Source organism: Hypomesus nipponensis, chromosome 28, assembly GCF_054491055.1.
Source record: "Hypomesus nipponensis isolate SF chromosome 28, ASM5449105v1, whole genome shotgun sequence".
Lineage (NCBI taxonomy): Eukaryota > Metazoa > Chordata > Actinopteri > Osmeriformes > Osmeridae > Hypomesus > Hypomesus nipponensis.
Genome location: NC_140388.1, coordinates 12,852,414 through 12,865,058, shown reverse-complemented (window position 1 = coordinate 12,865,058; position 12,645 = coordinate 12,852,414). Strand labels below are relative to the sequence as shown.

Here is a 12,645-nt window from a genome sequence, read left to right as displayed (position 1 = left end):
AATTCTGATGAAACATCCTTGGTGAAAGGTGAGGTAAAAAGAACCTATTAGATGGCTCTCTGTACCGGCCGGATCTCTCTCTCTCTCTCTCTCTCTCTCTTTCTCACTGCCTCTCTCCTCGCTCTCTCTCTCTTTTCTCTCCACCTCCCAACACACGACCCCATCCTGTTCACCCAACAAGGTCTCCTGTGTGCTTTCTAGATAAAATCCCGTTTTTAATCTGTTTTCTAGATAACAGGTAGGACATAAAATTACCGTTACAGTACATATATTGCCGTGCTGTGCGAAAGACACTTTTATTGTAGATTTTAATATTTAACAGTGTATCAAAACATGCGCACAGGGCATTCCTGTCAATAATTTAAATTTAGATTTAAAATGCCTTTGTTTGGGTTTATAGAGGTTTCTTAATATAGAGTCGACACAAGAGGGCGTGTTTGGGTCTAATTTGCTATGTTTGTTCCATTTCTTTCTCCCCGAAAGCTCCCATTACGTGAAGCGAGTTTGACTCCGGGGCAAATACTCTTTCACCACACATAGTTGTCCTTACAGTTTATAAATATAGCCTAGTACTGTCATGACCTGCACGCGTTGAAAAATTCTCAACTTTGCATAGATAGACCTATTCTCATATCCCCCTCTAAGCAATAATAATCTACAAACAGCTAATTGTAAACACCAGACAAACGTTGCAAACCATATGGAAAAGACTGTAGGCTTTTCCTCAGCTATCGTCGATTTTTAAAAATATATATAAGTATGGTTTTAATGTGAAAATAAACCATGGATTTCTAAATATTAATTGTAACATGAAAGAGTTGCCTGCATACAGTAGGCCAAGAAGGAGCCCGCAGGACTGGACAGTCCTAACAGGAACAGCTGCTCGCCTTTTCATAACCAATCAGCTTCCTATGAAGATGACGTTTCGGTTCCCTACGTCAGCCCAATGGCGATAGAGTAGAGTTGGTGCAAGGGAGTTTGAGAGATAAGGACAAGCGTGCCCCATCAACACAGGGACTAGGCACTGAAACGCAGTCACACCCCCGCCCTTACGCGAAAGAGAGCAATTTCGTGCCAGAGTAAGTCCTGTCTCACCCTGCAACTTTCGGAACAAGCGCGACTGCTCTACCGCAGTCCGGAGCAAGAAAAACCCAGGCTTCTAAACTGTTGCACCACGTTTTTAAAGTGGACCTAACGCCGCCTTATTTTCTTGACATGGGAGATATGGGGGATCCGCCTAAAAGTAAGTTAACCTGGATAGGACTGACTTGAAAGTAGAGTCATTAAAATATATTGATTGTCTTATTATTTTCTGCATGTTTCGCTTCTGTTCCTACCAAAGTAAGGGTCCATTAAAGTTTTTTCTCTGGTAATAAGGTCATTCCTTTTTTTTAAATTAATTTCTAGCGCATAGCCTGTAAAACTGCAAAAGTGAAGTGAGTTACGTGATGGTGATATTGCAATACGCTATTTTAGCTAAAAGTTGTTGTTATAAAGCTGCATAGAAACAAAAGTAGGCCTATTATCAATCTTATAATGTTATTACTGTTTCATTATGCTATGATCATTCTTATTTTTGTTATATTCCTGTAGGCCTATTTGTTTGGTTTTTATTAAGTTCCCTTTCAGCGTGTAAATGACTGTTTAAATAGAATCTCTCGATAAAATAAAAGGCCAAAGTAGCCTTTTGTTCTCAATATTGTTTAGAACACTGTTAACATTGTTTTTGTACGTTGTGCTTCCAGAAAAGCGGCTCATCTCTCTGTGTGTCGGATGTGGGAATCAGATACACGACCAGTATATCCTGCGCGTGTCCCCGGACCTGGAATGGCACGCGGCTTGTTTGAAATGTGCAGAATGTAATCAGTATTTAGACGAGTCTTGTACTTGCTTTGTCCGAGATGGGAAAACCTACTGTAAACGAGACTATATCAGGTAAGAGGTGTTTTAAATAGCCGATCCGTTGATAACATTATTGATACAGATTGACTGACATAGGCGGCTATGAGTCACTTAGTCTAACACATTTGATATAGGCTATATCAGCGTTGTAACGTTTTTTTTCTCTTTCTTTACAAAATAGACTATATAATTGTAATGCAAGTAAAAGGTCGACAGAACCATTAATTGTGTGTTACTTCAGCCGGAATCAGCTAAATGTAATTGATTGTTGTCTAGTTCTCAATTATATTTGGGCCCTCATAGCCTATGTGGTAGCCTATAATTAATTGTTTATAATCAAATTCCAAATGACTGAACCATATAAAGGCAGAATACCGCAAAGTTAAAGCAAATGTAATTGTTTAGCTATAGGTTGACCTATCAAGAAAATTGCAGAAATTGTTATATATTTACCTTAACAACAAGTTATGGTTTATTTCTTTCATGCTATTAATGTCATGTAGAACCAACCTTAGTAGACTAAAAGACTACATTTTTCTACTTTCACTTTCTCTACATTTTTACGTAAGCAATCACATGCTGCCAACAATTTAATTACAAGCAATAATAACAATAATAATAATAATAGTATAAATACTGATATTACAAATAATAATAATAGCCTACACAAAACACGATAAAATATATCTGACTATGGCCAGCATGGCAAAATGATTTATTTTATTTTTCAATTCACTCTGGGATTACATTTAGGCCTATAACTATAAAGTAGCCTACAACACACATAACTTTGAGTTTCCACACACGACTCCACACATAATCCGAGTTGACCTAACTGGCATGCTTTATAAACAATACACTCTCCACTGTTTGTGCCTGGAGCAGAAATAGAGAGATGGTTGTCTGCTTCTTACCGGTTACCCAATCTCTCTCCTTCAGGTTATACGGGATAAAGTGCGCTAAATGCAACATCGGTTTCAGCAAGAATGACTTTGTGATGAGAGCCCGCTCCAAGGTGTACCATATCGAATGTTTTCGATGTGTGGCCTGCAGCCGACAGCTTATCCCGGGGGACGAATTTGCTCTCAGAGAGGACGGTCTGTTCTGCAGAGCCGATCACGACGTCGTTGAACGGGCAACAATGGGTGCGGGCGACCCCCTCAGCCCACTTCATCCGGCAAGACCCTTACAAATGGCAGGTAGGTTACAACTTCTATCAATGGCAGTTGTGTTTTGTTAGCCTAGCTGTGTTGGACACGGTTTAGGTTTGTCAATTAACTTTGAGTCATTCAGTATTCCAGTATTCTATGAAAAAGATAACAAATGTTATGTTGCAAAAAAATCTAGGATACAGTTGTCATCATACTCATACTACGTGTTTATCAATCACCAAGATTACCAATGATAGGGCGTATTAGATCATTTAAAAAAACAAACGTAACTAGGCATAAATAAATATAAATTCATTGTTTTTCTAAAGGACAACCCGTCAGCCATGTATTAAATATAACAATTTTCAGCTTTTATCATATATTACCATGTTAAGTGTAGGTAACTTGTTTAAAAATGTACTGTTGCCTAATGTGTCAGTTTATAGGTGTCAAGTTATAGCAATATGCATTAATGTTATTTTTTTTGCATTGTTTTAAGATTGAAATCATATTTAATGTGATATGTCAGAAATATAGTTGGCCGTCAATTAGGAAATGGATGCGCGTGTCTTTTGTCAATGTCCATTATCCTCTATTGTTGAATAGCTGTATAGGTTCTACAGGCTGCAACGTCTTGGTTGTACTGTGGTCTGTTTAGTCCAACATCCTGTAGTAAAATAAGCACCCGTGTCGTCCTATGACGTTTGTATTATGTTGTATTGTTTGGCTTAGTTTATGTTGAGAGAGGCAAAATCCAGCCTCTATTTGTGAATATGCCTCATTATGGGCGTAGTGATGTAGGTTTTGGCCTATTTGAGAAGCCTGCTTTACTGGGGCAGAGAAATGTCCACTTTATTTTTGTTATAACTTCTGAGGAATTTCTCAGCTTGTTGATTGCTTTTAGCTTCCAATATTAATAGGCCTAACAGCCCATGGCTTTGCGGGAGAAAAAACCCGAATTAAGTTGTTGGCCACTTTCATGCTATAGACCCCCTAGATGGGCAATCTATTGATAGTATTTCAATATATGGGATACATTCAACGTTTGTTATGTATTTTTTTTAATTAAATGTAAAACAAATTTATGGGTTTGGTTACACAATGGCTGGCAATGAGGCTATACGCGCATTTACTCATGGAATCAAGCACTCCCTTCAAGTCAAGACATTGCCTTAAAAATGTTAATGTAAAATTTGTAGCAAACTCACACAATCACACCTGAAGCTAAAATTGGTTTCAATCATATTATTTAGATCGCTTTGATGTCAGAAAGACTCAAATAGGGCCCTGCAGGGCCACGTAAAGTTGTGGCCGAGATAAAGAACAAGCTAATTTAATGAAACTGTTTGTGTTTATGTGTAGAATCCCAGATAAATAATAGGATTCTCTGTCCATTTTGTGTTTCTAAACAGCAGAACCAATATCTGCCAGACAGCCCGCGCTCCGACCGCACGTTCACAAACAGCCGGAGAAGACTACTCGTGTCAGAACTGTTCTCAACGAAAAACAGCTTCATACTTTGCGGACCTGCTATAACGCGAACCCCAGACCCGATGCCCTTATGAAGGAGCAGTTGGTGGAAATGACAGGCCTTAGTCCACGAGTCATCAGGGTTTGGTTCCAAAACAAGCGCTGCAAGGACAAGAAGCGGAGCATCCTGATGAAACAGCTTCAGCAGCAGCAGCCCAACGACAAAACGGTGAGAACCAGTCTCACGCTGTTCATGACAAACAGCCTTGTCATCGCATGCCTATGTGAATATTAGACCTATTTATTAAATCATTGAGTCTTAGCTATATCCGTTGCCTGTGCACACGTATGTTCGCACGCTGTTATACATTAGCCCACATAACACATGATCAGGTGTGAACAGTTTTTATTTTTGTAATGATGGTCAAAATGCGTGCTAATTTTGACCTTTATTGACAATTAGTTTATCTGGGACTATCTGCAGAATATCCAGGGAATGACAGGCACCCCGATGGTGGCCGCCAGTCCAGAGAGACACGACGGTGGTTTGCAGGCAAACCCAGTGGAGGTGCAGAGTTACCAACCGCCTTGGAAAGTCCTAAGCGACTTCGCACTGCAGAGTGACATAGACCAGCCCGCATTTCAACAACTGGTGAGTACACTGCCAAAATGAGACTGAGGCACAAAACTAGCGTTCGACAAACGGAAAAAAGCAACAATGTTATCCTAGTAGTCATCACTGCTGTTTTACATATTTTTTCTAGATTAATTATTGTCGCTTATTCATTTATTTATTTTATTCAAATAAGATGAGCGTGACACTTTTTTTGTTAATTTTGCGTTGTTGTTTTATCAGGTAAATTTCTCGGAGGGGGGACCAGGTTCAAATTCGACGGGGAGCGAAGTTGCTTCAATGTCCTCTCAACTTCCAGATACACCAAACAGCATGGTATCGAGTCCTATAGAGGCGTAGGCGATATGGACTGTGACAATATCCCATATTTCTTAATACGAGGGCAAAGGGCGGACTGAGATAGGCTCGGGGTTGAAACTGTCACTCTTGTTAATGCCACCTGAAGAGAATCATCCCCCAGCTGCACGAAGCCTCTTTATCCGAACAACCCCTGGTTGTATTTTTACACTGTGAAGACAATCATGGGATTTATTAGATCCATCCATATGTCCATCCTGCAAAACAACCTTTGTGAAGATCACCGTGGTGTAAGACGCGTGTTGCAAGGACAGAGCATCTGCCTGAATACATGTCTACGAAACAAATGGATAGATTTCGCCTCGTCCGTGACTGGTGCTGCCCGTTGGAACTGCTTGGTGACAGTTTTGCCAAAAAAATAAACATAAACTATCCATGGACCTCTAGGAAATTCTGAACTTCACTGAAGATTAAATTGGCGCAATGCTGTGCGCAGTGTTTCAATATACAAACTGGTGATTTGTTTCCATTAAATAGCTTGACTTGAGATTCATCATCGATATGGAGAGGATAGCAAATATTGCTTTTCTGTGTTTGTTACATTATCTCCTAAAAGCCCAAGTTCTAAAGCATTGCAACAAGGTATACCTCTATTTTGCCACAAGCTTCGTGGGACTTTTGTGTGTGAGTGTGTGTCCGTCCAAGAATATTTTTCTTTCCCAAAGATGTGTATAGTTATAAGTTATAACGACAGTTAGCTCTGGAAAAAGATTTCTTTGTTCGTTTGTACGTTCCTGTACAACAAAATTATTTATTATTTATTGTCGAAAGACTTGCCACTTTTTGTGTAACTTTCTTTACTGAAGTAAAAAGAAAAGATTGTACCGTGGTCTCTGAATTATCTGTCAGCATTTTGTGTCTTGACTTTTCTTAAATACAATGTAAAAAAAACGCCATAGGCCTATGTAGAAATACCGTCAGGATTATTTCACTAATAAACCTGGACTTCATGACAGCCATACATCAGCTATAGTCTTCACCGCTTGTTGCACTCTTCCCCAATCCTCCTCGATTTTAATCATATGGCCCCAAAATAGGTAACGATGACTGGCACAATGACTTTTGAAACTTTTTCGCATGTGCTTTGAAAATGTACTTCGTTTTTTATGAACCCAATATTGTTTAGTTTTCACAATTATAGATTTAGATGATTGTAGTTTTACCTATAATAGAGGCGCATCGTCGTTAAGACGGTCATGATTCAAACATGTCTTTTAAATCATGTCTTATGTTTACAACTTTTCGCTTGAAATGGAAGATGTAGACCTAATTAAAATAAACAAATAGACCTACGTCAGGAACATAGCCTATCCGAAAAACCGGAGCCGTCCTTTATAAGATAACCGTAATTCAAAAGTTATAGTAAAGTGAAAACTATTTCTTTTTTTGTTTACACATTCACCTCAAAGTACTTCTTGTAAACCATTTTTTAATAGATTATGAATTACCTCGTCCAAATAGTTTATGGGCTTGGACCGATGATTGTCTACTGTAGCGATATGGTCAACCAATGCCGCCGCAGGCCAGAAGCAAAAACCAGAGGATTACACAGTTCTTGGTTACAGTGTACAGTGAACCTATACTGGTGACAGTTCGTATATTTGGTTAGTGTGCCAGGGGCGTGCATACTATGGTTCATATTTGCAATGTTAATATTGCATCAATATGGTGAACAAATTTATATGAGAATGTCTGAATACCAATATTGTAGTTTACTAATCGCAACCTAATGATGTGCACAGATTTGGAATCAATCGATAGTCATAGTCAACGACAATCAGATGCGTCTTAGCGGTACTTTGTTTATTGCTTTGTTAGTTACTTTGAATTCTAAATTTACCACGTGATATTCAACTATAGGCCTGTTGCTTACTCCATATTATAATGTGGTATATTATATTATAAATAAGCTACATAGGGGAAAAGTATAATCATAGTTTAATTGTCCACAGATCTTTTGGGGTCAATTCATAGTTTAGGTTATTTAATCTAAATCTTACATTTGATTTGAAGGTAGTGTTATACTTTTCTACATTGGGTAATAATTTCAAGGTAGTTTATCCCAGCTGGGCCTGATGAACAGATGTGTTCACCATGTCACATCTACAATATTCCAATTAGGAATAAAAAATATTGACCAGGGTAAGACCAAAGCAGGAATCTAGGGGCAAATTCTGGCAGTGTTATGTAGGTCTTTGAAGTGGCAGGCACATCGACACATCACACAAGCATACAGCACTTCCAGTCCACCCTCACTCATCGTACACTTCACACAGTGCTTTGAGAGGAGCTTAGTTTATGGTAAAACGGAGCAGGCTTTCGGAAGCTGTTTGTCATCGAGATACACCTCCATATGTTCTCGTCTGGCTTCAGATCGTTGACTGTTTCTGCACTAGTTTTTGTGTCCAAATTAAGTTGTACGATTTAACGTACAGTACTCGACCCTTTCCTCCTGTCTCCGACATCCAACAGCTTGTTCTCTCTCTAACGAGAGGGTCTTCTCCCCCCAGACAGAGACCCTCATGACATGGATGTTTACAGAAGTGACAGTCAGGCCTGCATGACTCACAAAATAAAGAGAATATGACCGACTGAGAGGTGAAAGACCTAGAAGCTACGCCTACTGCGTTTGTTATCCACATAGCTCCGCTGGTGAATCCCATCTGACCACATCGTCTTCTGCCGTTCTCCCGCGGCATGGAGCACAGGCTGCTAATTCACCCTCTTTTATTGCACCAAACCACACGCTAGAGTGGAAGAATATGGCAACCCAGTGGCAATTGCGCTGGTCTTTAGCTCCCTGCGTCTACTTAAGCTAGATGCTTGACTTAAATTGCATCAGTTTGTATTACGAGAAGATCTAGAGTACCACCGTCACCATGGTTTGTGTCACTAGTGCTTTTCAAGCTTTTTAATTTACTCGGCGGGTCGGATCATTAGCCCGGGACCCAGGGAGGGCTCACGTGGACACTCCTAGCTTTGAACTACAATACCTCAGTGTGACTCTCAGGTGGTGAGATTGCTGTGATGTGGTTTACTAGGTGGGATATCATTATCAACAGAAAAATACATTCTACTTGTCCATACTTCATGTGCATGGTACATCATTTGAATAACATATCTCTGCTCTTTTCTGGTTAACCAGGAAAGAAGCTAAGGACAGGAATATCACATGTATCACGTCTGTTTTTTAGGAGTTGGCAAACCTCTCTCAACATATTGTAATTACATCTAAACATTGCTCTGGTCTGTTGATACGGAGATGAACTCTGTGAAATATTCATCACTGGACAAGTAATATATAATATGAATAGTATAACTCGACAATATGAATAATGTACTCTTTATGTGAAGGCTCGAAGATGGGAAAGGATAATCCTACAAATCTTTGCCTTACAAGGAACCAGTTTGTGTGTGGAGGGGTATTTTGTTGAGTCACCTCTGCACCCTTTACTGGTCTGACAGTGAGGTAGACGTATGGAAGTACAGCTCGTTTCACAACACCCTGCTCCTCAATCACATATGCAGCTAGCAGGGAGGGGGAGGGGGGGGGGGGTTGGACCACGATACTATTTCCTGGATGAACAGCATCTGTCACATCACCAGAAGCTTCCCAGGCTACCTACAACCCCACACGTACTCCGGGAAGCCCATCGCACCACTTTACGTGGCTCTGCAATCACCTGCAGACGCAAAGGTTTGCGTTTGTCACAAAGGCAAAAATATATATGTATGACGACGACAACAACAAAACAAAAAGCATCGCCGTAAGTGTTTCTTCTATTTTGAGCTCTTAGCAGCAAGGCTAATTTGTTTATCCACACAGACACACACATACATACACAAACACACACACACACACACACACACACAGAATGGCTCTCTGGAAATACAGACAGGCAGATCCACTGCCCCAAAATGCCTGTTCTCTGTGTGAAAGGGGGCGCTGAGCAGGGGAGCCTGGGACAAAGCGTCCTGATAGAATACCCCTCAGGTCTGGAGCTCCGTCACTGTATTCATGGTTCTGTGGTGTAGCGGAACAAAAGCTGCACTGTATGTTGTGGAGGCTGAGGGAGACAGGCCCCTGGATGAGACGGCATCGAGCTGAAAGGGGAAAATGAGCGCAGGGAGCCTGGGCTCCCAGTGGTCTGAGGCCTGCCTCCCACAAGCTCCACACTGGATGAGGAGGGATAGATACAGACCAGCACACACAGACCAGGATACATGTGGTATGTGAGGTGTTTAACTATCTAACATTGCCACATCTAGTGGCTTACTTAAACCAAAAGGAAAAACAAGCCAAAACAATTCTGTAATAACTGGATCATCCAGAACACATTCAGTATTGGATGAGATGGGATTTCCTCTGGGAAGACTAGATAACCCCTCTGAGGACGATGTTCAAGTGGCTTACAGTCGCCACAGAAGCACCCCCTACAAACACCCCCAAACAGTGAGGAAGCCATCGTGTTACAATCCCAAATCCTTCAAACGGGCCAAGGCAGATGTAGTTTGAAAAGTAAGATCCTCTGGAGATTTTGGGCTGTTTGGTGGCAGACGTGGGCAGCTGGGAGTGAGAGAGATGGAGAGAGAGAGAGTGACAGAGAGAGAGTGACAGATGGAGAGATGTATAGATGGAGATAGAGAGAGTTGGATACAAAGAGACAAAGACAGAGAGAGATGGAGAGAAAGTGAGAGGGAGGTGGGGAAAGTAGTAGACGAGGGGGACGAGGCCGTGTTTTTCAGACTCCTCCGGAACGTGTCGATGAGAGGGTTACACTCAGAGTGTTGCTTGTCAGCGGCGCGTGTGAAAGACAACGCTAAGAGCAGTGGTGGGACCCAGCAGCCCAGTCTCTCTGCCCACGGGGACAGGCCTGTGTGCTGAAAGAGTACACTTCAACTGGCCAGCCTGCCTGCATCCATCTCCCACACCCCCCCTCACTCTCCTGGGTGACTGATTCGACTCAACAAGGCCACATCCGAGACAACACAGCAACTGTTGGAACTGGATGTGAAGGAAAAGTTTACTACATAGGTATGCGCGTACCCTTTATGTTGGTATCACCCTTTTAAACAGAGCAACCTGAGGAAAAACTGACAGGCAAACAAATATCTCCCCTGTGGATCTTGCAGAAGCCTGGGACTTAAGTTCAAGTGGATTTACCTCTAAACGAGGACGGCAAGTTACGGCCCATACAGGAACAGATAAACGGTTGTATCTTCCCAGGGTGGAGGTAATCACACACTACTCCCTGGAGGTCAGACCACTACTCAGAGCCTCCACCTCCCTCCCTGCTCCCCCCTTCAGCTGTCTCCCAATCACCTTTCTCAATAAGGAAACTAAACAACACCTGACACGATTGTAGACTGGCACATTTCCATAGCACATCCATAGAGCGCAGATAGTCGTATATGCAGTTTCATCCAATAATGTGAGTGAACCTTTCTGACTAGGTGTATCTAGGCAACAATATGACACCAGCAAGCAATTCTATATGCCTACACTCTTTTCTCAAACAGTACACAAGCGTTCAAAAGAAATGCATTTCTTATCCATGACATCAGAATATATTTTACTCACATTCAATGACTTACATTCATCCATTCATATTCTTCTTGATTCCTTCTAAAAGGATATTGTAGAGGCTTCAGTGTGGGTTATGCAGATAAGGCTGCAACTTAAAAAGCTGCTCAGTCATATTCACAAGCTATAATGTCTGCCTTGAACTGTTGTTCCCTGTGTTTGCTCACTGTGGTTCCCCTGAAAGTCATTGGGGGTATTAGAGAGGCCATAGTGATCACAGAGATACCATCTTGGAAACCAAGGTAACACAAATCCGCAGTAAGCATAGGTCAGACTGTCCTGAACGACATCTAATTTGACTCCATCACCCGGGCTGCTCTTTGCTTGATTTCTGTCTCACAGGATTTATACAGGATCGGCGGTCAAAGCCAACTTGGTGACCTTGGTTTAACTGAGAGAGAGTTTAGCTAAGAAGCTGTAAACATTAAGGGTATATTGGTCTCTCAGTCATCCGCGCTGTATGAACCATCTTTCTCTACACATGGATCAACATGGAGAGGAACCTTTGTCCTTCATTTGACTCTAAGTTGCTTTTTGCTGACTGCTTTGATTCTTCCTTATAGACATATAGTAGTGATGTATTGAGACGTTGTTACTCTAGTGTGTTAAAGACCACAGGAACTTCTCTTAAGTTGTTACAGCTTGATCGGCTCGCTAGCTTTTACAATCAAGGATTCCTAAAAAGGCAGTCTGTGAAGTACAAACAAAATATGCCTTTTTAAAGTCACTGAAGTCACAATGTTTTTCAACATTCTTAAATCTGTGTGTAACACGTGTTAGAGTGTTTAAGGTGAGATGTTCAGGTTAAACGTGCTAGTTTCACCCTCCCAAGACTACTTCCTACCTCTGTTACCTGTGTAGGCTGTCAAGGAAATAAATACAAAAATACAACAACTAGCTAGTTAACCAGCCTCCTCTGGTTTACAATTCTGGTCAAATGACATTGAGTTATCGGAAATCTGCCCTGCGGGCCTGCCATGCATGGTAATAAACGCCACAAAGCATATTAGCAGGCCAGAACAGGTGGCAGAGCAAAGCCCTTCACATAGCAGGAAGATCTCTGATAGTGCTGACAATGACAGGAGTCACCTTCCTCTGGTGTCTTCATTACCTCACATAGGGAAACAAAACGTTGTGGCTCCCATAGAAGAGGTAGGAACGGCTCAACCCACACATACACTTCTACATACACTCTCTCTCTCTCTCTCTCTCTCTCTCTCTCTCTCTCTCTCTCTCTCTCTCTCTCTTTCTCTTTCTCTTTCTCTTTCTCTTTCTCTCTCTCTCTCTCTCTCTCTCTCTCTCTCTCTCTCTCTCTCTCTCTGTCTCTCTCTCTCTCTCTCTCTCTCTCTCTCTCTCTGTCTCTTACTCACTCTCTCTCCTGTCTCTCTGTCTCTCTGTCTCTCTGTCTCCCCTCTCCCTCCCCCCTCTCCCTCTCCTACTCTCTTTCTCTCTTTCACTTCCACAAAAAGCATACACACTCCCTTGGCCCCCCTTACTGGCAACACACAGCATTTGCTTTTTAAAAGCAGAGGAAAGACACAATTCTA

The 12,645-nt window shown here is 41.6% G+C and overlaps 1 protein-coding gene across 2 annotated transcripts; it reads left to right on the top strand.

Moving 5' to 3' along the window:
- Window positions 1-1,059: 1,059 nt before the first annotated feature.
- Window positions 1,060-6,288, top strand: isl1a (ISL LIM homeobox 1a). 2 transcript variants are annotated; one of them, XM_084694801.1, is made up of 6 exons: window positions 1,060-1,243; window positions 1,746-1,935; window positions 2,842-3,101; window positions 4,469-4,752; window positions 5,008-5,175; window positions 5,380-6,288. In XM_084694801.1, exons 1-6 carry the CDS (start codon window positions 1,216-1,218, stop codon window positions 5,494-5,496), a joined length of 1,047 nt encoding a protein of 348 aa, XP_084550927.1. In that variant the 5' UTR covers window positions 1,060-1,215; the 3' UTR covers window positions 5,497-6,288. The 2 variants fall into 2 exon arrangements, with proteins under 2 accessions (XP_084550927.1, XP_084550926.1); XM_084694800.1 differs by having other exon boundaries at window positions 4,466-4,752.
- Window positions 6,289-12,645: the final 6,357 nt, after the last annotated feature.

Bases quoted from the DNA above. Each gene is read 5' to 3' on its own strand.
- isl1a (XM_084694800.1), top strand. From the start codon at position 1,216: ATGGGAGATATGGGGGATCCGCCTAAAA. The intron at 1,244-1,745 runs GTAAGTTAACCT...TTGTGCTTCCAG, and splicing joins TATGGGGGATCCGCCTAAAA to AAAAGCGGCTCATCTCTCTG. The intron at 3,102-4,465 runs GTAGGTTACAAC...GTTTCTAAACAG, and splicing joins AAGACCCTTACAAATGGCAG to CAGAACCAATATCTGCCAGA.